Source organism: Homarus americanus, unplaced genomic scaffold (genome assembly GCF_018991925.1).
Source record: "Homarus americanus isolate GMGI-L3 unplaced genomic scaffold, GMGI_Hamer_2.0 scaffold21123, whole genome shotgun sequence".
NCBI lineage: Eukaryota > Metazoa > Arthropoda > Malacostraca > Decapoda > Nephropidae > Homarus > Homarus americanus.
Genome location: NW_024741571.1, coordinates 6,141 through 32,145, shown reverse-complemented (window position 1 = coordinate 32,145; position 26,005 = coordinate 6,141). Strand labels below are relative to the sequence as shown.

Below are 26,005 nucleotides of genomic sequence, written 5' to 3'. Positions count from 1 at the left end.
TGTGACCGCCATCTTGGGCAGTACTCCTTTCATTTAGGTCTATATTCATCACGGACGGGCTGCTTATAATGCATTGAGACACCTAAGACGCGATCCATCAGGAGATGTTCCTCGTGTAGACGCTCCTCAGGCAAAAACTGCACCGGTAGGTGGGTAGGTGTGACCGGGTGCCCCTGGAGGAGGGGGAAGCCGTGGCCGAGGGAGGGTCGGGACGCGCCGGGTATGTGGGCTCCCCGCGCTGCTCACTACATACCTGTATGACGTCCTTGGTCAAATTTATCACTCGCTACGCTCCAGTCCAAGCCCAAGTCTGGTCTGCCGCCATGCAGGCTTTTATATCAGGCTCTGCAGAGCCTTGCTCCTCCGGGCCCCACTATCAACTTTCGGGCTTGACGTTTCGGGCTCCGGGCGGCTGTTTAATTGAGCAGGATTTATTTGCTAAAGATAGGAGGGAGGAGGCGAGCGCTGGGTACGGATACCTTCATGTGACTTGGATCTTATCTCACTTGAAAGTCATGGTTTGTCACAAGTCTGCGAAATATGCCTGGTATTAATTCAGTCCCGGTGATTAACCTGGAGGATTCATTAGATCACTCAGCTGGCTATTATACCAACACACCGCACCCCGGAGACATACCTGTGGCCGGGCGGGCGGGTGTCCGTGCCGTTGAGTGCAGGGACGTTTGGAAATGGGAGTCGAATTACAGAGTGTGGCATTCCCGACTGTAAAATATAATGGTCAGTTTATTGTGAGGTCGGCTGGTGGAGGCTCGGGGCCTGGCCTCCCTCACCTATAGTGTTTTCATGGCCTGATTGGTATTGTGTTTATACCCGATCATTATTGATGACACTACATCAGCGAGGTGTCACGAGGCTTTTGTTGTCTACTCCATCATTGACTTCCTTCTCTCCCGGGATTAAGGCGTTAATGTCTTCTTATCCATCTCGATTTTTTATATCATCACTATTAACTCTTTTTTAGTGCATGCTTTATTTAGCTGGTCAGGTGTATTAATCAGCAAAGTAGTTGTCGATGCATCATACAATGGGGTATTGTATTATTTCCGCCGTGATTTGTATCGTCTCACCCATCCAGGTTTACAAGAGACGGAAGGATATTAATACCAGTATTTTTTTTTACTCAACATGTTAGTTATAACAGATAAAATTGTCCCCGAGGGTGCCGTGTTGTTGTTGAAGATTTACATATTTACCTACATATTCTTATATTCCGGCACTGGGGAGGATCGTGTCTTCTGTCTGTCTTTCACAACTCGTTCTTGCTGGCGGCGTTCACGGTTGTATTATCTCCGGGGTGACGTTCACAAAGCCCTCTGCTGTTCACAATTCTGTTGTGTTCTTTGGGTGCTGACAGGGACCTTCTCTCAACCTTCCGTGCTGACAGAGATTTTCTCTTAACCTTCAGTGCTGACAGGGACCGTCTCTCATCCTCTGGTGCTGACAGGGACCTTCTCTCAACCTTCGGTGCTGACAGGGACTTTCTCTCATCCTTCAGTGCTGACAGGGACCGTCTCTCAACCTTCGGTGCTGACAGGGACCTTCTCTCAACCTTCAGTGCTGACAATTACCTTCTCTTAACCTTCGGTGCTGACAGGGACCTTCTCTCATCCTTCGGTGCTGACAGGGACCTTCTTTCAACCTTCGGTACTGACAGGGACCTTCTCTCAACCTTTAGTGCTGACAGGGACCTTCTCTCAACCTTCGGTACTGACAGGGACCTTCTCTCAACCTTCGGTACTGAGAGGAACCTTCTCTTAACCTTCTCTGCTGACAGGGACCTTCTCTCAACCTTAGGTGCTGACAGGGACCTGATCTTAACCTTCTCTGCTGACAGGGACCTGATCATAACCTTCTCTGCTGACAGGGACCTTCTCTCAACCTTCGGTGCTGACAGGGACCTTCTCTCAACCTTCGGTACTGAGAGGGACCTTCTCTTAACCTTCTCTGCTGACAGGGACCTTCTCTCAACCTTAGGTGCTGACAGGGACCTGATCTTAACCTTCTCTGCTGATAGGGACCTGATCTTAACCTTCTCTGCTGACAGGGACCTGATCTTAACCTTCTCTGCTGACAGGGACCTTCACATAACCTCTGGCATTCGCACACAGGTCTTGCAGGTCGTTCACAGTAAATCATAGATGCTGTTCAGGGCCGTCCACACACCTTGTTCATCTTATGACGTCTTCACCGGCCTCCCGTGTTCACAGCTGAGTATTGACCTCTTGTAATACATTGTGTCAGGCCTGGGTACTGGTGACTGTCAGGCCTGGGTACTGGTGACTCTCAGGTCTGTTGTACTGGTGACTCTCAGGCTTGGGTACTGGTGACTCTCAGGCTTGGGTACTGGTGACTGTCTGGGCTTGGTACTGGTGACTGTCTGGGTTGGGTACTTGTGACTGTCAGGGCTGGATACTGGTGATTATCAGGGCTGGGTACTGTTGACTGTCTAGGCTGGGTACTGGTGACTTAGGGCTGGGTACTGGTGACTGTCAAGCCTGGGTACCGGTGACTGCCTGGGGTGGGTACTGGTGACTTAGGGCTGGGTGCTGGTGCCTGCATTAATCTCTCTCTCTCTTCTCCAGTGGTTTATATTGAAGTAAAATTATTTGGCATTAATTCTATGGATCCTAAAGTATCCTGGTGTAGAGATACAGTATTATGTGTGGAGTAATTATATATATATATATATATATATATATATATATATATATATATATATATATATATATATATATATATATATATATATATATATATATATATAAAGTATTAGGAACATGGCAGTTACGGTCATGGGTCAGTACACTGTACAGGTTTTTGTGGTAGTATTTAAATTCAGTCAGGAGGAGGAACAGCTGAGGTGCCTCGCCTCCCCCCCCCTCCCCCTCCCCCCTTGTACTGGCCTGGGGGGGGGGTCCTGACACAACCAACACTACTGTGATGGTAATGAAAAACGAAAGTAATGATGATAATAGTGAATATGTTGAGGAACATTATTATAATAACAATTTAGAAATTAACAATATCATCATTATCGTAATTAGACCATCGAGGAAGTTTAGTATTATAACACACTTGGTCCCTAGACACTGTAAGGTAAAGCTATGTTATCCTCCGTCCTCAGGGCCAGTCATGATGGGCAGAGAAATAACGAGGCATAAACCAAAAGAAAAATGATCATTGACACGTCAGACAAGCGGGGTCACCTGTCGTCAGTAGAAACAATTCGCTAAATATCGCTTTTATTCGAGTGGCTGTTGTACCTCTAATACTATATCAGAGTTTGTGTAATTGTGAAAACTGGGAATGTGATTTTGAATAAGAGGAGAGGTGACTGGTAGGGGAGGTAACTGGCAGGGTAGGTGACTGGTAGGGGAGGTGACTGGTAGGGTAGGTGACTGGGGAAAAAAAATATTTTTTTATACATAACACAACAATGACCAAGATTTTTAGGGGGTCTGGTTGTGTCCTGTTCACATGATGTTCTTCCTGGCCAGCACATTGTTCTATCTCGAGTTGGCTATAAATTATTATTCTTCGTCACATTGTTTTATCGTCTTGTTCATACTATGTTCTTCCTGTTATTTGAATTGTTCCATCCATCGGTCACATATTGTTTCTGTTCTTCACGTTATGCGTTATCCGTGGTTGTGATGTGTCAGCCTTCCGTGGTAAAGGTAAAAAGACTGCGTGACAAGCATGGACTGTGTATAACGAGGTCTCCAGTACCTTCACCAAACTCAGTCAGTGTCGTACATCAGTGAGTGAAGAAGACCTCAGTGTCTTGGAAAGGTTTGTGGTGGTGATGTATGACAGGTCTAGTCCAGCTTTATGTGGCAAGACTTGATTTATTTTCTCGCAAGGGGAGATCATATAATGCAATTCCACCAACACGGTGCAGCCTATCAAGGTGGAATGATATGGGGTCAGGCAGCTGGAGCCCAAACAGACATTCCGAGTCCTGCTAACTGAGGCTGGAAAAAGAAAGATGTGTGGCAATTACACTGGATAGACCTTCCACCAAGAACTGACCAAGTGTTCCTACAAGAAAGACTGTGGACAGTGATGTAAAGGTATCCGCTCTGGTCTCACTTGTACAGCTCTGTGTGGCTGCACATGCCAGCAGCTGTAAATATGAAAAAATTCTTATAACAATATCTCCCAAGGATATGAGCAAGACATAAACATGTTTCTCATTGTTTAACTAAGAATCGCTTACACTTATTTTTATGAAGAGGTAAAAGTATGTGTAGAACCGTTACTTTATGCATAAAAAACATATCTAAGGGTTCCAAAACAATCATAATCTGTTCCAGCATGCTTTAAAACAGAGGAGTAGACACCTTATGTGCTCAGAGTGCCCACTAATAAGTCATTATATGTAAAAAAAATATTTTCGAGTAGACAAATTTGGCGGCCATCATGGAAAATGGCCGCCGTCTTGGAATTTTGAATGTCCAATCGGATAGATTTAATAAGTAACCCATATTAAATGTCCATACCCAATTTCATGTTTGTATGATCATTTGCATGATTGTACCTGTTATCCTCTCCGCTATCGGGTGAAGATGGGGAACAAGGGATATTTTCACAGTAGGTTACTTAAGTAAGGCACACATACAACTGACTAACGCAGCTAGAGGGAATGAACACACACACACACACACACGTAAGTCATGCACTGTGGGCCAGCTATAATCATGCATATCAATTTCACAGGTGATCAACACAGGCACCTGAACTCTGGAACAATGACCAGGTACACAGTCACGCTGATTCATTACGGCTGTTGTTACAATGATAATTCCAGCAGGTGTCACCGTGGGATTATAGGTACATTTTCCGCCTATGATTTACCTCCTATTTACATGCTATTTCCTTACTAACCTATTTCCTATTTTAGGTTGGTTATAGGTACAAAAAACCCTATTTTTTCACCTTCAATTTATATATTATTTATTTACTAACATATTTCTTATTTTTAGTTGTTATTTGATTTTATTAATTGATTTTTGCTGATATATGACTACTGATGTATGGATAGTTTTTTGTGTCGTAGGATTCCGAGTACAAAGTGTGTATGGTGTGTGTCGCAGTGTGTGTATCTCAGTGTGTATGGTGTGTCTCAGTGTGTAAGGTGTGTGTCTCAGCGTGTAAGGTGTGTCGCAGTGTGTGTACCTCAATGTGTATGATGTGTGTGTTTCAGTGTGTATGCGTTAGTATATATGGTGTGTGTGTGTCTCAGTGTGTGTGTTCCTCCGTGTGTATGGTGTGTGTGTCTCGGTAAACATTGTGTGTGCCTCAGTGTATAAGGTGTGTGTCTCAGTGTGTAAGGTGTGTCGCAGTGTGTGTACCTCAGTGTATATGGTGTGTGTCTCAGTAAATATTGTGTGTGCCTCAGTGTATATGTAAGGAAGAATGTTTACACCTGTTTGATTCCCAGGTCCACATCACCTGGAGTATAATACAGAACAGGTACTGAGTGTTGGGGTATAAAATCGTGAATTATGTTGGTTTGTTTGACGACTGACATTATCAACATTTGTTCCATTGATTTCTGTGCTACTGGTATTGACTTGTCGTTTCCGTTCGCGTTTTTTTTGGCATTGCATGAAGTAAAGTCGTGATAATTTTTTAGCTGTGATATTTATTCATCGCTCCCTTAGAATGAAATCCTCTTTGATATTAATAATCACAGGGAGTTGAAACACTTAGTTGGACCTACAAATAGTTGATATATAATTTCCTGCCCCTGCCAATCAATAATCACTCGTAGCACAGGGCCACTACCTTATACGGTGTCGGGCGCTTGAACCACGGTTAATAATGTCCCCAGGTAAGTGTGATAAAACCGAATGACCCCCTTTATTGTGTTTACCTGGCAATGACCCAGTTGTCGGCCGAGTGTTTCAGCGTGAGGAAGTGTGAAAAATGGATCAGGCGACGTCGTAAAGTGTGAGGTTTTACTGGATTCTTTCCTTGACGTAGGAGACTTGACATGAGGGGGAGGGTGGGTGAGTGAGTGCGTGAGTAAGTGGTGCTAAGGCTACAGCTGCTGGAGTCGAGTATTATTGACTCAGCTCTGTAATAACGTGACAGAAATAACAACACAGCAGAAATACAATATAACCCAGATTACATATAGCCTAACATAGCGTATAAACAACGGTAAATAAATACGGTAGTTTATAATAATAGTTGTTGAGTTAAATCACAAGATAAAATAACAATATGAAAGAAGGGAATAAACATGACGAATGGAAAATATAAAGTTAATGAAGGATATAAATTACATAGAATCCACTGGTTTATATCACCTACCACCAGCTATAAAACTCAACACATATAACAACTAATAGAAATTATACCAAGTCATACAAACATAAACAAGTATAAATAAATAAAAAATGGGATATAACTTATCTATATGTATAAATTTCCCATTACATTCTGATAACTAGGTTGGAATGTGATGTGTCGTCAGCTCACACGAAATATAAGGTTCAAAAGACTGTATAATTCTCTGTACTATGGATATAATTTATTGCCAGCCTAAAAATACATACATACAATTAATACATAGGCGCAAGTCATACACACACACATGTAATAGGCCCCTGTCTCATCAACAGAACGTATTATATAAATGGGTCAATACATCTGATATTATATTCAGATTCACCACCCTGTAACTTTCCACTGTCTATGAGTAAGACATGAGATGGACACGTGAGCGGGCAACTCACCCAAGAGGGCGAGACCCATAGCTCAGCATTTCTGTAAGCACGCACTGCGATGCCCTTAAGCTTCAGTAGCTCACCTCAACTCATATCGTAAGGACGTGACCTAACGTTTATTATACATAAACGCCGTCCCCTTCTCATTCACTCCTAGACAGTGAGACTTACGGTTGATATACACTCAGGAATTATATCTACAACCTTTTATAATAAAACAAAGGAACTACCGTTTGGGTTTCGTTACTTAAAAAACAAATATAAATATGTGTGAACGGACTGGTTAATTGGACAAGCAGCCGATTCATATAGGTGGCAAGCGGTGTGTACGGATTCTTCAAACTGGTAGTCGTATCATGCGTCTGTGTTTTGTGAAAAACAAGAAACCACACAGCAGTGACGCGTTACATAATCCGAGTGTTTAAAACTATATCCCGTATTGAGACGATATTTAGTGAGAGCTCCTTATCTCTGTCACATACAAATACGTGCAGAATTCGTAATATACATATATTACAGCCTGTTGGTACATATCCAGATTGAGCCTGTTGAGATAGACTCCACTCAGCATTCCTTAGACATTACAGTGTTGCAGTGTTGAAAAAAAGTTTCGTAGCCTGGTCTACAATTGGTATTTCACTAACAACTGAGCAGTATTGTTGTGTCGTCAGCGCGAATTACGAATTCCGGTGTCATCATACAGATCTCCATATATAGGTGGACTGTGAAGACTTGGCACACGGCAGTTTCGCCAGCGACCCAGCAACGACCAGTGTGATAACCAATCATCAGCAGTTTTCTGATCGCCGCAGGAGGAACTCATCTAGTTCAAGTGGACTCGTCTCTCACCAAAGCAGAAGCGTCTTCTCGTTGCCAAGGAAACCAGCAGCAGCGCACGCATCCTAGGAAGAGGCCCCGCCCACACTCCACCCACTCGACTCAGGACTCGTCGACGGATCACATTTTCTATACAGACTAACTACTCTGTATAAATAGGTATTTAAATTACATAATTCTACACACATGAACACGTTCGAGAGATATCTTCACACCCATAGGTTCGTCGGATAGGATTATTTCAATGATAAAGTGTCGAATGTAAGATTAATGTATTGAAATCCTATAATTTACAGTAGTTTGTAAGTGTCTGTCTACTTATTGATAGTTTAATAATTAACTACAATTCATATTCATTTGTCTTGTAAATGAGAGGCAAGTGATCTACTTACTGTTAAGTATTCATTGACCCAAGGGGGCTAATAGATAATTTCTAAGTTTCCCATGTCTAATGTAGATGAAATCGAACGCCTAGCTCAACTGTTTGCTGATAACCAACTCATCGATGATCAAGCCCAGACTGCCATAGATTTTGAGTATGGAACACAGTTAAATGATTCGGTAGGAAGTAGTGAGAAAGTTATAGACGAATCATTTGACGACTTAAACCGTTGTACCCTACGGTCTGGTAATCACTATAGTACCTCACCTAAGTATACTAAGCAGTTACCCCTGTTACAGGTGATAGTGTGTCTGTTGCTAAATCGGTAACAACCTTATTAACCCAGCCTTCTGTTAAGAGTAAGAATACTAACTTGCTTAATACTAACACTACAATGGCGTCCTCTAACCCTCACACCAGTACTACTACCACACCTAAAGCTGATAATGTTATTAATATCATGCAGCACGGCGACTATGTTCGAAATTTCACGGGACAAGACGATTATAGGGTCGCACATTTTATTCGTGCATGTGAAGATAGCATGCGCAATAGTCACATAACGACTGACGAAGAAAAGAAAGCATACAGTATGTACGTTCCCATATAACGCAGGGTTCCTATGCAGGCAGTCGTTTAAATGCGTTTGGTTTACAAACCCCTGACTATGAAAAGTTCAAGCGAACGTTAATTGGGATTTTTGGGGGTAGGTCACAGCTGGGCCAACTGCAATGGATCTTCAGATGGTTGGATCACTGTATTCCAGGTATACGAAACGTAACGCCTCTTGACGCTGTTGACATTGCAGGCGAGGTTCGCCAGGACATGCAAGCGACCTTCCGGTCCTCAGGCTGGTACAACTCACGGGGTGATATGCCATCCGACAATGTGGAAACATTGATAGAACTAATAAGTTTTCTTCTTTCCGTCCGTGTTCCCTTATATAGCCGGGCACAGGAAGTACAGTATGAACCACCCTTGGATATGGTGGAATACGCAAACAAGCTCTGTCCCCAGGCTACGGGCCCCTTACTGGCGCAGCCCTCAGTGACGTCACCACAACCCCAGCCGTCTCAGATGCCACAGATGCCTCACTCCCAGACTCCTTATGCGACACACTTAGCTCCGATCGCTCCTCCCCGCCTAACATATAAACAGAAAACATCGTTACGGTGCGCACATTGTAATAAACGTGGCCACGTAATGGAAGATTGTTTTCAGCTCCGAGGTAATAGTGCTAATTTTAAGGCCACACCCGGTGCAAAGCCATTCTCAAGGTCAAACAGAGAGGGAGCCAAAGCAGCACCTCCTCCTACCCAGAAAACGCGCAAATGGTGCGCTCTTCACAAATCGACATCTCATAGTTGACATGAGTGCGATATACTAATAAAGGCTAGGGGAGTGGACCTAAGTGAAACGGAGGTGTCGTATAGGCGCAAGCAGAAACGTCCCCAGGACAAGTCATCGGGGGAAGACCAGCGCACACCACAGCACGGAGAGGGAAAGATAGGGTTGTTCCCACCCCTCCTCACAGCACTTCTATAACGGCCTCATTAGTAGCGGCGCTCAGCAAAGTGGAAGTGTTGTCAGTGCCGGTGAGAGTGGATAATACCAGATTGGCTCTTGATATAGACACAGGTGCTTGCGCTAATGTATTGGCCTTGACATCATATCACGAGTTACAACGTAAATTCCCTCACCGCAAATTCAAATGGAGGCCTAGTAACGCTGAGCTCGAAGGAGTTTCAGGTACTCAGCTAAGCATCAAAGGAATGGTGACGTTACCACTCAGATTCTCAAGACGTGGTACGCCCTTCTACGCGGACTTTTATATAGTTCAGCAGTTCAATTTGCCAGCTGACGGGTTACTTGGTCTACCAACTCTTCGAAAGAACATGATAGATGTTCATCCACTTAATAATAGTGTTACGTTTAAAGGTGTTTCCTACACAGCAATGAGTCATTCTAAACCTATGCTCACCGCTAGGACGAAAGTGTTGTCTACCAATCCTATTAAGAGGAAGGCGGATCATGCGTTAGAGATACCTCTCGACCTCAACCACACACCTTCCCAGCGTGATTACAGCAGCAAGAGTTGGAAGATAGTACCTGCAATTTTGAAGAGTACTCTCCATTACCAGAATGAGGAATTCACCAACGCAACAATCCTGTGAGCTGAAGTGAACATTAGTTTCTGCAAATGATTCGTTCACTGCCCAGGGTGTGACAGGACGTGACTGCAGTTGTTGTGACTACTCATCAATCAACATCCTGTCAACAAAATTCTTTCGTATGGAGTGAACAACCCCCCGTTACCAGCACCCAGCACCCACCCTAGTGATGATGACACATCCGGTCTGAGAGATGGTCTCAGCATTCTGAGGTATGGTATTGTGGATGACCTAGTGTGACCATTAGCGGCGGTTTGCTGTACTCAGGATTTTTGTGAACATTGACCCAGTCACCGGACCTTGGAATCAGCTGTGTCTACTGTGGGACACACACACACAAGTCTACGGGATTGCGGCAGCAATTTCACATTATCAAGAAATTAAAGAAAGGATGTTATTTGTGTGATTTTCTAGATATCACAGCAATGTCGAAGTGCAACCAAATAAATTCCCAATTCGAAGTATTGTTGCGAATCGCCAACAGACTCGACTGGCCAGGATAGATCAAATAGCACCACATGTTAAGGTGATCGATCATCCACAGGGCAAGACACGCCTGTTAGAGCTGCTTGCCGACTACAGAAATATAGTAGCCTTGCCAGGGGAAACGCTAGGTCAGACAGATTTAACATCCCATCATATAGCGTTAAAGGAAGGAACCAACCCTATTTACATACCAGCTTATAGACTACCTCATAGCCAGCGCGCTGTAGTGCAAGATATGGTACAGGGTATGTTAGATGAGAATGTCATTAGACACTCAAAATCCCCCTTTAATAGCCCATTATTCCTCGTCCCGAAAAAGGATGGTGGATGGCGCCCTGTCATAGATTTCAGGCGCGTAAATGATCAAACAATCCCTGATAGGTACCCAATGCCTATCTTAAGTGACATATTGCAATCCTTAGGCAAGGATAATGCGGTATTTAGCAACTTAGATTTGCTTAGTGGGTATTGGCAAATACCACTCGATGAAAAATCACGAGAAATCACGGCATTTAGCACGCCTCTAGGCCACTTTGAGTTTCTACGAATGCCATTTGGTCTCAGAAATGCCCCACTAACATTTCAAAGAATGATCAATACCCTGTTTGCCGGACTAATTGGTAACACAGTCTGCGCTTATTTGGATGATCTAATAGTAATCAGTAAGGACGTCGATTCCCATCTGATAAAACTGCCTGAAGTTTTGGCCAAACTTTCCACAGCAGGCCTCAAAATAAAACTCTCAAAGTGCGAGTTTTTAAAATCCAGAATCCATTTACTTGGTCATGTAGTCGACGGTGAGGGCATACACACAGTTAATGATAAAGTTAAAGCTGTATCTCAGTTCCCGCGTCCTACCTCAAATGATGATGTGCGTAGCTTTCTCGGATTATCTGGTTATTATCGTTCCTTTATCAAGGACTATGCAACATTAGCATCGCCCCTAACGAGGTTGCTCAAAAAAAGATGCAGTGTTTATATGGGATGCTGAACACGAAGAAAGTTTTACGGCATTGAAGACAGCGCTAACCAATGCCCCGGTTCTAGCATTCCCAGACTACACTCAACCTTTCACTCTCTGTACTGACGCTTCCGGAATTGGAATCGGAGCAGTGCTCATGCAAGAGGACACGCGTGGGAAGTTTAGAGTGATAGCATTTGCAAGTCGCAAACTAATCGATGCTGAAACACGTTATTCGGTGACGCATTTAGAAACGTTAGCCGTTGTGTGGGCACTTAAGAAGTTCAAAGACATTATCTTTGGCTACAAGATAACTGTTTTTACTGATCATGCGGCAGTCACCGAACTGTTCCATGGCAGAAACTTATCAGGCAGATTAGCACGCTGGTATCTGACAATTCAAGAGTTTGACCCCGAATTTAGGTATTTACCTGGGAGGGCGAATGTTGTCGCCGACGCTCTGTCAAGAAATATAGCACCAGTTATGCCTGTATCAACATTCACTCTTTCGCAGCTGGAAGATGAGCAACGACGCGACCCATATTGGCCAGCTGTTATTTTTGCTCTCGAATCGGGCGAGGATGTTAAACTCCCCAAGTTATTTCTTCCCTTAAGTCAGTTTGAATTACGACATAACATACTCCATAGGACGAGAAAATCTCCTGAGGGTAATGTGTCTCAAATAGTCGTACCTGACACGTTGCGCAAAGCAGTAATGACATTGTTCCACGATGTCCCACAAGCAGGTCACCAAGGTCGTGATAAATGCTTAGCGGATTTACGAAAGAAGTATTTCTGGAACACTATGAAGAAAGACATAGAATTACACATAGCTAATTGTTTGGCATGTGCTCAACATAAAGGATCAACAGGATCACCTGCCCCGATTCTACAATATCCTACACCAGACGTCCGTTTGACACAGTCGCTGTTGATGTGTTACACTCCCAATGAGTCATCAGGGATCAGGATACGTCTTAGTGTGTGTGGATCATTTTTCCAGGTTCGTGGTCTTGGTCCCACTAAAAAGCAAAACGGCCGAAGCAGTAGCCTATGCATTAGTGATGAATCTCATATGTCCATATACTACGCCTAAAGTTCTACTCTCTGACAATGGAACAGAGTTCAAGAATGAGCTAATAGAGCATATATGTGCACAATATGGAATTAAACAAACTTTTGTGACAGCTTATCATCCACAGGCTAATGGCCTTGTTGAAAGAACCAATCGTAAAATCCTAGAAATCATGCGTCCAATTGTTAGTGGTTTTCAATACGCATGGGAGGATTGGTTACCGCAGGTTGCAGCGTCTATTAATGGGTCAGTTAATAGCTCTACGGGCAAAACACCCTACTATATTGTCTATGGTACAGATAAACGCCTGCCTTACGACATCCTTACAGAGGCGCCATACCCGGTATATAATACGGATGATTTTGCGGCAAAACAAATTCATGTCTTTACAGAAATTCATAACCAAGTACGATCACAGCTAGCGGCGTCACGCGCCGAAATGATCATCAAACAACATAAACATGCTAAACCTATCGCACTGAACGTTGGGGACGCTGTTATGTTACAGGAACCTGAAAGGAACTCCAAACTTTCGGCGAAATTTTCTGGTCCATTCCGCATAATCTCAAAAGAAGCAGGCAACAAATTCAAAATATGGAAGCCTAATGCACAGATCGCAGATGTCGTGCACGCGGATCGTTTGAAGAAGACCCAGATAAATGTCTTACCTCCAGTTGATGATAATGTGATTGATACATCCTTACAGACTGTTCAGAAGCAAAATGTCCCAAATGACTATTGTATGAAACTACGTTCTGCGAGTAGAAGTTAACTCGTACTTTCGCGTCAGATGGAAAACGTCGACGGCCAACTACAATCAGCATTGGACATTCTTCATGGTCTCAGCACAGCTTCGATGAATTCGACAATAGTTTCATGGACGTTGTCGTTCAAGCTGTATCTCAACAGAATCGTGTTATTTCTCAAACCTTTCACGCGATTACTGCTCTAGAATCAAAGGTTAATGCAATCATAATGGAGTCTAACCAAGTTTCGAGGATTGTTACTAGGTTACAGAAAGCAATCCCGACGTTAGAATGGCTCCTTTACTTCACAGAATATTTGCATGCTGCTGAAATTTCAGTTCATAAAATTGTAACCTCTAAAAATGAACTAATAGACAGCATTGTAGATGCCGGGATAGGACGTGTGGACGCGAAGCTTGTGCCTGTGCAGACGCTTCTTGAAGCTTTAAAAATAGCCAAGTTGCAGTATCATTTAACTCCTATTTTCAATGACAATGAGGTTCACTATTATTACCCGCTGTTGGAGTCAACCCTCACGCACAATGCAATTCTGATCCACATTCCTATGCGAGGGCAACATGAGTTTAATGCATGGCATTTAGAACCCTTCCCCTGGTTTGTGAACGACACACTGTATACCCTAGATAGGCCTAAAGAACTTTTCTTAGTAGATGAAGAATATTCATTGTTATCAATAGAGGATTCTGAGGTACTGTCACGGTGTAAGTCGTCTTATCTACACCTACACGTATGTCCAGCCTACATGTTTGCATTTATTCCTGCTGCAGAGGGAATATGTGAATTGGCAGTCACACAACCAAATGTACGCACAGCGTTAGCATAATGCAGTTATAGGCCAGTTAGTCTAAAGACTGTGTTCCAAGCTCACCTTCACAATGTGCTGTATTTGTTCTTTCCAAATCTCACTACTGTAATTTTAAAATGCCAAAATGGTGTTAAGCAGCTAGTCGTGAAAGGGCATTACAAGGCTCCTGATTACTGTGAAATCACTTGTAGTACATTACGGACCTTGCCTACTCATTAGCATTTTGCGTTAAATCGAAAACTCAAGTCTGCTTTAATTCCACTTCCTATAATGAATTTCACTATCAAGGATATTCAAATAGTATCAGAGAAATTAAAAGTTTTAGCTTTCTTGAACGAGACACATTTTGCTGATTTGAATAATAACTTGCCATTTTACCTGTGACGGGAATTTGCACTACCAAGTCTTACGATTCCCTCTATTCTGTTAATTCTGGCAATAATGTTCCTGTTCTGTTATTACCGGGCAGTATCATCCAAATTCAACATTGTTCATAACATACTAACCCGTACGACACAAAAGTCTAGGTCCCCTGTAGTAGAGAATACCCCTACAGTAATATCCCCAGCTTAGTGTCTACATATCTGTTTATAACATGGTTAGGGTTGTCTAGGATGTACTGTACTCTGTGAGTTATTTAGGCCTCACGGAGCTCGGCTGGTAGGTGACCGAGCGATGTAATAGGCCCCTGTCTCATCAACAGAACGTATTATATAAATGGGTCAATACATCTGATATTATATTCAGATTCACCACCCTGTAACTTTCCACTGTCTATGAGTAAGACATGAGATGGACACGTGAGCGGGCAACTCACCCAAGAGGGCGAGACCCATAGCTCAGCATTTCTGTAAGCACGCACTGCGATGCCCTTAAGCTTCAGTAGCTCACCTCAACTCATATCGTAAGGACGTGACCTAACGTTTATTATACATAAACGCCGTCCCCTTCTCATTCACTCCTAGACAGTGAGACTTACGGTTGATATACACTCAGGAATTATATCTACAACCTTTTATAATAAAACAAAGGAACTACCGTTTGGGTTTCGTTACTTAAAACCCAAATATAAATATGTGTGAACGGACTGGTTAATTGGACAAGCAGCCCATTCACACACACACACACACACAGGGTGATCAGGGCTGAGGTACACAGTAGGTGAAGGGAACAGGGAAGGGGGAAGGAAGGAAGGAAGGGGCCTCTCGTACACACCATCAGATGACCGTCATAACAATTTCCAGTTTTTCGCCCTAAAATTCTCGGTTCCTTGGGGCGTTACGAGACACGCATTTCTGGAATACGGAACGCGACTCTTCCTGTCATCCGTGGCCGAAAACCTCGCAGTTTGGGCTGGTAGAACAAAGGTAGTTTTTTGTACATGCATAGCGGAGTTCTAACGACCTTCCCAGCCCCCTAGACAGTGAGAGGGAGGGGGGAGAGAGAGGGAGGGGGAGGAGAGAGAGTGGAAGGGAAGAAAGGGAAAGGGGGGAAGAAAAGAGGGAGTTTGAGGGAGGAGGGGTAAGGGAGTAAATTGAAGGAAAGGGACAATGAGATGGGAAGAGAGAGGGGGAGAGAAGAAAGCAAAGGAAAAGGCGTAGAGAGAGAGAGAGAGAGAGAGAGAGAGAGAGAGAGAGAGAGAGAGAGAGAGAGATAACCATGACGACATTCATCCTTGACAGACAGACAGACACAGACAGTGAAACATACACGTCAAGACAGACAAGGATACATACATACATTCAAACTAACAGGAACACATGTACATACAAACAGGAAACGTACAGGTAAACAATCAGGAAGACAGAACGTACAAAATACACAATGAAACATAGAGAAAGACGGGAAGATATGCACATTTCCAGAGACATATAGACAGACAGACAGACAGACAGACAGACAGAAACCTCACATCCGTCAGATTCTCAGGAGACAGGTCATAGTGTGTTACGTTGACAGGCATGATGCTCGTCTTCATACTTACCTGTACCTTGTCTCCAGGTGATCTGATACCAAACATCTCTCGACCTCTTACCTGTACACATGAAGGAGGCATGTTGTGTGTGTGTGTCTGTGTGTGTGTGCGATATTAATAATAATTAACGATATCCAATGGTCTGAGAATATACATTAAACATGTGGGGTCAACTTGATGGACCAAAGTTTTCATTACCAAAAGAAAGTAAATATGAAGGAGTGAACATACAAATTGATTACAGATGTGGAAGTAATAGGCTATAGTAGGCCTTGTAAACTGTCTTATGACTTGATAGTGGCGCCGACAAGATCATCCCCACAGTGTCAAGGGCAGTCCTGGTCACCCCCTTTCTCCTGCTGGTCACAATATGCGCAGGTTTTTTTACACCCCTCACGTGGTCCTGGTAGCCTTGGTCTCTCAGCTTATACAGGGTGTTGGAGAGAAGTCTTGTTTCTCATCTGATGTAGTTGCGAATACCCATTTCTCTCTCTTGGTGTAGCTGGGAGACTTGATTTCTCATCCAGTGTTGGTGGTGGTGAGAGTATGGCTCATACTTGAGGTGGTGAGGTTTGTGTGGGCCGTGATCACTGGCCGAGGAGCACTGACTTGTTACTGTCTTATACTTGTTTCCATTTTTTCGAGTTGAAATTGTCAATCTTTGCACTGCATAGTTGGGAGGAGGATGTTGATAAATCCCGGTGGGAAGGAGTAGATGGGGGAGGAGGGGGGGGGGCAGGTCGACCCAGGCAGCCCAGAGGTTTCAAGTATACTGTACGCCTTTACTCCATGGGAACTGAAGATAAAAGTGTGTGTGTGTGTGTGAGAGAGAGAGAGAGAGAGAGAGCGAGAGCATGCTCGCCTTGCAAGCAAGTGATCCCGGGTTCCATTCCCAAGCAGGGTGAAATTATGGACAAATTTCTTTACGCCATTTGCCTCTGTCTACCCAGCAGTAATTGGGAACCTGGATGTTAATCGATTTGCGAACCGTGTTCCGGGGTAATGGTTAGCCAGTGCAGTTGACGGGTTGTCCGGTCTTCTCGGACTATTCCTTGACACTGGGTCATGCAGCTCGTTAACTTAGGGTGTGGTTGTTGTGTTGGCAATAGCTTCTACATCTTAAACAAATTGACGCCGAGGTGGCCCAAGTGCCAGCCATCCTCGTACATGATGGGGCATCCATTATTATATGTATGATTAATTTTTTATACACTCCTTGTAGTATGATTTTTTACACTAGGATGAGTCACGACCCTCTATCATGTCGGGTTCATGATAGGTAGACCCTCTCTTGTCGGTCTTGTCATGTGGCTAGACGTCATGAGGAAGCCTTTAATATAGATATCTGTCATGTATCCCCTTGTCATGTCGCCTTCTGTCATATGGCCCCTTCTCGAGTGGGACCCCTGTCATATAACCCACCTGTCATGTGGGTCCCTTTCATAGGGCCCCCTGTCTTATGGTCCCCTTGCCATCCCCCCCTCCCCAGTCAGGTGTGCCGGGCCCCTCCTCCCCCTGGGCGGGCCACCATGACTGTAGCTTCTTAATGCTCTCTGATATAACTCAAACGATTTTCCCTGAATCTGTAAATTATTTTGATCCGCCGCGGCATGGTGGGCCAGGTGGGTGATTGGTCACCTGGTGAGTGGAAGACGGGCGGAGAAAACCCCCTTTCCTTGTCCAGTAGATTCACCCTTACGACCACAAGTACATAATGATCAATGTCACCGGCGATCGTCCTTCCCACCGAGGGCCATCTGACATCGAGGTCGTTTTGACGAGTTAAGTAAGAAAGATTTTACCTCTAGGTCACTAAAATCCTTAAGGCGCAGTTTTACGTATGAAAATCGGTACTATGACGGCCATACACAAGGGTGAGATTTCGTAGGGCGGCGGAGTGCGTCGGGCGCGTGAGAAAAAGGTGCGGTATTAGACTCAGTGTGTCTTTTGTAGTTAAATCACCCGTGGCTAAGTAGGTTGTTGAGGGAGGGGAGGAGAAGGAAGAGGAAGAGGAGGTGGTGGAAGAGGAGGTATGAGGGAGAGGAAAGGTAGGGGCTATAGACAGAGGGATGGGGGGGGTAAGAGGAGAATAGTAAAAGGGAGTGAAAGCATGACTCCTCTCAATCTTCTCTTCCTCTTCCCTTCTGTGGGAGAGACTCACGTGATCCTTATAATCAGGGGTGAAGGAAACACACTGATGTCAAGTTCGTAAGTTCTATTTCTGGGACAAACACACAAAAGGAGTTAAGACAGGGGAAACAGCGTCCTGTCTTGGAATCTCTCCGGGTATCTCTATCTGCGCATGCGCGTACAGCGCGCATGTGCTCAAAGTCTGAACTAACATTCAAGTGACAAAAGGGAGTATGATTATAACATATAATACAGAGACCTGAATCAATAATGGTAAATAGTACAGGGTTAAATATTACAGCAATATTCGTCTCATATATCTACACCTCCCTCCCCCTCACGCTCGTAGTGCAATCTCGAGCGGACTCTTTTTCCAGGAGCCTTTGAGAGTGACGTGGGAAAACTGGGGGGTCACTGAATGAGGACTTACTTTTCTCGTCCAAGCAAGGGTTCACAGGGATGTGGGGGAGGGGTTCACTAATAGGGGACGGTACTGAACGAAGGAAGCGGCGATTCCGCCACCATACCCGACCACTAGGGAGACGGACCTCGTAATCCCTGGTCTTGCCGCAGCCCATGACAACCCTGACCTTGTCCCAGCGGTGAGACGTCGGGTCTTGAATCCGAACTGTTTGCCCGATACTTAACCTGGGAAGGGGTCGGGCGTGCTGATCGTACTGTGCCCTTACCTGGCCAGCACGGGCGGCTGCACGACGATCGCAGTCCTCGGTCTTGGCCTGCCACTCCCTCGAGAAGGACTCAGGATGGGCAGGGACACATGACCATAGTGGGTGGCCGTATAACATCTGTGCTGGGGAGCGACCTGTGAGGTTGGGGGTATTCCGCAATTCCAATAAACCCCGGTCAAACTTCTCACAGTCAATGTTGCCTGGGGGTGCCGTCTTGAGGATAAGATGCTTGACGGACTTTACGGCAGCCTCGGCATGTCCATTGGACTGGGGATAATGAGGCGAGGACACCACATGATAAACTCCCCATCGCTCCATGCAGTCCCGGAAGTCGTTGCTGGTGAACTGGGGCCCGCCGTCAGTCCTCAGGCGGAGAGGGACACCAACTTCCCGGAAGTAGCGACAGAACATACGTACTGTATGAGAGGCAGTAGTGTTGCCTCCGCAGGGAACGACAACAGGCCAACCTGAGAGCCGGTCGGCGATGACGAGAAAGGACTTTCCCGCCACAACGAAGAAATCCGCAGAGACGGACTCAAAGGGCCTCGTAGGGTTGTCGTTGTTCATGAGGGGTTCCTGCTGTTGACTAGGCTGCAGCACCTGGCATGGCTCGCAGGCTTGAACGGAACTAGCGATGTCGGAGTCGATGCCTGGCCAAAAAACAGCTTGTCTCGCCTGGCGCTTCGTAGCTTCCACACCCCTGTGGCTGTCGTGCAGGTGGGCTAGGGTGCGGCGGCGGAGGGCGGCAGGAACCACAACTCTTGCTCCATACAAGACGAGGTCGCCATCAGCATAGAGGTCGTCCCGCATCTTCCAGTATGGGAGTAAAGAGCTGTGTAAGTCGTACCGGTTGGAGGGAAATCCCGAGGTCACGCAGTTCAGTAGACGGATGTACGAAGGGTCCGCTCTTGCCGCGGCTCGGAGTTCCTGAAGAGTCCTGTCGGCGTCCTGCGGTGGAGACTCTTCTGAGATGACGGCGTTCACGGTCACTACAGTCCTGAGGTGTGCAGTAGCATCAGCACATGCGATCTCGTCCTCTGGTGTGGGGTGGCTGACTGGGGCTCGTGACAAAGCATCAGGGATGCAGAGCAGCTTGCCAGCACGCCACACAGCTGTGAAGAGGTAGGGCGAGATCTTCTCCTGAATGGCGTTGGAGGCGGGGATTCTCGACCGCGTCCAAGGAGTAGTGGTTCAGGATCAGGATGAGTGGCCGATGATCCGTCATGAGGTTGAAGTGTTGTAGGCCGATCAGATGCAACCTACATTTGGACATGGCCCAGACGGTGGCTAACAGCTCCAGTTCGATGGTGGCGTAGCGAGTCTCGGCGTCAGTGAGAAACCGAGAGCCACACTGAACCAGACGAAGGCGTCCATTGCCGTGGTCCTGTAGCAGAGCGTATCCAATCCCGTAGAGGCGAGAGGCATCAGTCTGGAGGACAACTGGCAGGGCCGGGTCGAAGGAAGCGAGAACAGGTGGGCTAAGGAGAGCTGTCTTGACGCGGCGGAATGCCTCATCATGGTCAGCTGTCCAGGTGAATGTTCTCTTGGGGCTCATCAGGGGGCGTAGGGGCTGTGCTGCAGCGGCGATGTCGGGGGCAAATTCAGCCAACTGGTTTACCAGGCCCATGAACGAGCGGAGGTCGGTCAGGTTGGCAGGAGTTGGGAAGTCCCGGATCGCGCTGACCTTTCCAGGATCAGCCGAGATGCCCTTGCCTGAGAGGGTGCACCCACAGAAGTTCACACTAGGTGCGGCGACCACAAACTTATCCTTGTTGAGGGTGATCCCGTACTTGCGGCACTTGGTGAGCATCTGGTGAATACGCTCAAGATGCGTGGAGTAATCCTCGTCATATAGGAGCACGTCGTCGATGACCTTGACACAGTTCGCCACACCCTGAAGGGCCATGTCGCCACGGAGACAGAAAGCATCGCCAGCAGCCGCGAAACCCATAGGTCCTCTGCAGTGCTGAAATCGGCCGTACGGTGTGATGAACGTCGTGAGGTGCTGATCTTCTTCCACAAGTTCCATCTGCCAGTACCCACATAAGGCATCTGCTGTAGTAAAGTACCTTGCCTTCGGGTCCACACTGCGTATAGCGGTGAAGGGTGTCGGTGAAGGGTGGATCAGGCGGGAAACTTGGCTATTCAGCTTGGTGAGGTCGACAGTGATACGAACTCCAGTAATGTTCTTGGCGACTGCTACCATGGGGTGACACCAATCCGAGGGGTCGTCACCAGCAGGCTTAATGATCCCCTGGGCTACCATAGAGTCGAGTTGCTTCTTAACTTGGCTCTGGAAAGCGAAGGGTATCTGTCGCGGTGTGTGGATGGCGAAAGGTTACTGCGTCATCCTTCAGGTGAATTCTCATGGGGGAGCCAGCCATTGGCTCGAGTGGAGCCGTCTTGAGGTCCTCCTTGGAAACCAGCACGTCCTTGAATTGCAGTAGGAAGAACTCCCTGGCTGCAGAAGGTGACGTATTGGGTGGGAGGGGCAGCTCCTTGCACCTGTTGACATGTTTTATTTCTAGAATTGGCTTAGGGAAGTCTGGAGATATTATGGCCAACTCTTGACAGTGGCCATAAGACAGTAGTGGCATCTGAACACCTTTGTGGACCTGAATCCTGGCAGAACATGACTGCTTACCTAGGGTGACGGTAGCCTGAAATGTACCCAGAGCAGGTGCCATTGTAGAACCGTTTGCGGTGAGCGTTGTAGAAGTTGACGGTGGTTGCAAGCTGCTCCTAGGGATCCCCAGAATGTCGAGGTGTCTTGTGCCGATGACTGTGACGTCCGCACCTGTGTCAGGAAGCATCTGGATACGGGAAGTAATGTCGCCGTATGACAGGTGAACACAGATGGGCTGAGGTGTCTTGCTGACAGGGGAAGAAGAGGATCCCACGCGACGACAGCGCTTGTTCTTCGCCGCCTGAGACTTGCTAGTAGTATTATTCTTCTTCTTTGACTGACAGCATTTGTCATAGTGTCCAATGCGGCTACAGGAGCGGCACTGAACGTTGTTGGCAGGGCACTTCAGTGTCCTAGCCCAATGACCACGACGGCCACAGTTATTGCAGGTGCTGTCAGCGGCAGGGCATTCAGAACCATGCCGACGAGCACAATACTGGCAGGAATGACCTGGCGTCGAAGTCTGAAGTGATGCTGAAGAGTGATGAGAAGCTGAAGTCGGATGTGAAGCTGAAGTCGGATGTGAAGCTGAAGTCGGATGTGAGGCTGAAGTCCAGTCACGTCCTTTCTTCTTCTTATATGCGGAGATGGCACACAGCTGGTTAGATGGAGTACGAATGGCAGAAGTCGCACTTCTGGTGGCTTCGTAAGAGCGGCAGGTGGTGACAACATCCTGTAGAGAAGAGGCAGTGTCGAGGGAGATAAGCTTCTGAATAAGCTCTTCGTCCCGCACGCCCATGAGGATAATCATCTTCAGCTGTGTTTCCTCACAAGTCGGCGAGTTCCCAGGACAAACGTCAACCTCCTCAGCGATGCGTCGGAGTCGTACGTAAAAATCGGCAAATGACTCACCCTCCAGCTGCTTACAACTGAGAAGTTCTCTCCTACGCAGAGCTTCGTTGCGGAGACCCTTGATATGCGTCTGTAAAGCATCCAAGACGTCCTTCACAGTCTTGTCTGTGTCGTGGGGAATTTGCAGGGTGTGCTCCAGGATACGTTGCGTCTCTAGGGTGAGACACATCCTCATCTGGATCAGCTGTTTCTCCCTAGGCAACCTTGATAAATCGACCATCATCGAATAATCGTCCCACCTCCGACGCCATTCACGGAATACCTGGAACGAGGCATCAGCTTGGAGTGGCGGTGGACTCTGAGCGAGTGCTTTCTGTGGTGGGGGCAAAGAAGTTGAAGAGGACCCTGCAGGTGCACCTGTGGACGAAGAGGCAGGTGTAGTAGCTGCTTGAAGGGTAACAGGTGCCAACAACTCGATAATGGCACTGAATCTGGCATTTTCTTGTTGACGTCTGTGATCCTCTTCACGTCTTCGTTCATCGTCTTCCTGTCGCCTCCTGATGTCGTCTTGTCGTCGGTTTTCTTCCAAAAACTGAATTAAATGAAGGAAGTCGACACCTGTGGCAGATTGCGGACGTGTGTAATGGGGGCTAAGGGTGGGTGGGGCCGCTTGATCCACTTTCCGCTCCACTTGGAGTCCACTTACTGCACCGACATCCGTCTGAAGTTGGGCTTGTTGGGTATCTGAAGAAAACCCAATAAATTCCTGATCTTCCATATGGCCTGGTTTATTTCTCTCACAATTACTGTAATTAATAAGTGAGCAGAAAAGCAATCGTCTTTAAATGGAAGATATCTGCGAGCGTCTGTGAGTGTGTGTGTGTGTGTGCAGGGTTGCTAATTTTTCCCAGTTTTAGAAAATTGTGGGTGGGGGTGTTTTTTCCCATTATTTCGTTACTCCTAAATTCATTGGTGCCAGAATTAATGAAATCCAACATGTTCTAGAGGTCGCGAATCCAAATATAAAAAATGAATTTTTGCGAAAAAACGTCACAACTCAAGCTTTTTCTCTTATAGATCAGCAATCGCGCTGCTTTTCACTACTTAACCCTAATGGCTGGCTAGAGCAGCTATTCAGCTTTCCATTGACACCTAATTCGATTGCATGCACCTCTTAGTTGACCTTCTAGTTCAGGTCAAAGGCTTTACCTGCGTTAAGGGAACCAGATTCCAAAATATTCATAGTTTTGACTTTTCCATTTATTCGAAAACACATATCAATATTTTGCCGTCACAGTCTTTTCCATGATATATTTCCCTCTTAAAAAAACAAACATCATTGAAATAGGTCAATAACTCTAAGATGAGATGCAATTTGAAAGTTCAATCCCCCCTCTATTCAACTCTCACAGTTGCATCAGAGCAGACTTGCTGAAGCCACTCATCTGCTTCCTGTGCTTTTCCACAAGTTGCATGACATCCTGCAGCTGCTGCTCATCCTTCGTGACTGAACCATTGAAGTACTGCATAAGCTTTATTCCCCTTTCGGCCACGTCATTGGTTACCTTCAGGCTTCTGGAGAAATCTTTCCGCTTCATGAACTCTTCGTTTTTCTCCCAGTCTTCCACCGGTAACATCAGCCATGCTGTGCCGCACACATGATGCTCCTTGAAGATCATCCATGAACGTTCATCTATCAGGTCGGAAAGCCGTGTAGTCTGTTGGATGACCAAGTTGTCGTTGGCGTAGTCGTTCGTTTCTTCTAGGCAGCTCAATTTGGTCGCCATCTCCTTTTTCTCTGCCGCACTCAACTTCTCGCTGCACAGCGACAGAACGACGGTCTGTGGCCTTAGATACCACAGGTGGCGGCTCGCGACCGCCAGCGCCGCATCAGCCACCTCACAGTCCACGGCCTTGTAGCGGAGGAGTTCGTGATGCAATTGCAGGTCATTCACAGGCGCATCCTCGGCTACTGGTGATTTCAGCCACGCCGGTGTGTACAGCAGAGACACAAAGATCGCCATCCTCTGCAGCTTGACGCACAGGTCACTGCTGAGCTCTAGCTGGTGGCTAAACATGTAGATCTTGAGGTAGTATATGATCTTCGCCATCCAGCGAGCGTGGTGACATGCGCCAGGACGCAGAAAGTGCGTGCCGCGCGGAGGATTCACACCGAGGACGAGGAGCGTTAGTTCTGCTGCTTCTCGGTAATCCTCTCTGGCCCATTCTGTGACGGTCAGCAGGTAGCTAACGGTCCTGTGTCGGAGGTGACTGAGCCAGTCAGACTCTGGTAGATTTGCAATGTCCAGCCTGAGATACTGAGAGTGATCTAGTTGACTCCACCTTTTCTTAAGAGTCTGGAAGAGAGGGTCCGTATGGGCCGATGTTTTGCCGAAGATGTTGCTGGCAGCGACTCTCACCACCAGTTCCATGACGTGGTGTCTGCACCCAAGCCTCAACAGCTGTTTTTCCAGCAGCGCCTCCAGATGGACAACCGCACCTTGGACTCGCCCTGTGTTGGACGACGTTGTATCAAAGCACAGTGCCTTGACGTTTGAAGCGCAGCTCCAGTCCTCGATAGCACGAGCTGTTGCGCGTGCCTGGGTCAGGCCAGTGCCGTCCTTCACTGGCAAGACAGCAAGCAGCTTCCCTTCCTCATGGCCGCGCCCTGAGATGAAGATGGCCTGTCGGTGTTCTTCTTCTCCCACGACGTTCTGAAATGAGAGAAATATAAAAATTCAGACAGAAAAAGAAGAATTATCAAGGCTGCCTTTTTCTCCAAGCTTTTTGTTAATGATTTGATACATTTCTAACAATATATTACAATAGTCTAGGCTTTGGTAAAATATTAATGTAGTACCTAAACGTGTTCTCACCTTAATCAGCTTACCATCCCAGTGCACCACTGCATGTGGTGGAGGCGTGAAGGCTTCCCTTTGTGCGGCAGCTACCTGACGACGGTGTGAAGCTCGCGCCCGTCTCGCAGTCTCTCTCGAGATCCGGAACTCAGACAGATCGCCTGGCGGGTTAGCAGAGCGCAGCACTGCTGCGACCACCGAAACTATCTGCGAGCAAAAGCAGGCAAGGGTGTCAGTAGAAAATGTCGACTGTTTAAGTGCTTATCAAATAATTAACAGAAATTTCAAACATTCCAAACACATTTATGGATACACTTACTTACTTCGTTATTGGATATCCGAAGACGGTCAGCGAGTTCCTTTAATGCTGGCTCTTGGAGAATGCGACGTGGAAGCTGAACCGTCACATAAGGGTGCTTTGATGTGTACCTGCCAGGTTGTATCGCTGTGTCCTTTTTCTCCATTTCTACTTCCGTTGGGGTGTCAGCCACCACAGAGGTTTGAGGTCTCGAATCACTGCTGCTTGGTTCACAGGCTGCGAACCTTCCCTGTTTCGACCTTTGCTTCTCGACTCGTTCCTCCTGCTTTCTCTTCTTAGTGGCAAAAATCTTATCGTTACCACTCATGAACGCT

General features: G+C 46.4%; 1 protein-coding gene across 1 annotated transcript; it reads right to left on the bottom strand.

Annotated features, from left to right (window-relative positions):
• Window positions 1-2,281: 2,281 nt before the first annotated feature.
• Window positions 2,282-25,447, bottom strand: LOC121875929. Its single transcript, XM_042380683.1, has 4 exons — window positions 25,405-25,447; window positions 24,353-25,228; window positions 23,925-24,079; window positions 2,282-2,417 (listed from the first exon to the last, which is right to left on the bottom strand). The coding sequence occupies exons 1-4, from the start codon at window positions 25,423-25,425 to the stop codon at window positions 2,282-2,284; spliced, it is 1,188 nt and encodes a 395-aa protein (XP_042236617.1). The 5' UTR covers window positions 25,426-25,447.
• Between the last annotated feature and the right edge of the window lie 558 nt (window positions 25,448-26,005).

Bases quoted from the DNA above. Each gene is read 5' to 3' on its own strand.
- LOC121875929 (XM_042380683.1), bottom strand. From the start codon at position 25,425: ATGCAGTGGTGCACTGGGATG. The intron at 25,229-25,404 runs GTAAGCTGATTA...CTCTCATTTCAG, and splicing joins TGCAGTGGTGCACTGGGATG to AACGTCGTGGGAGAAGAAGA. The intron at 2,418-23,924 runs GTGAGAGTTGAA...CAGCCCTGACAG, and splicing joins AAGTCTGCTCTGATGCAACT to TCACAAGTACCCAACCCAGA.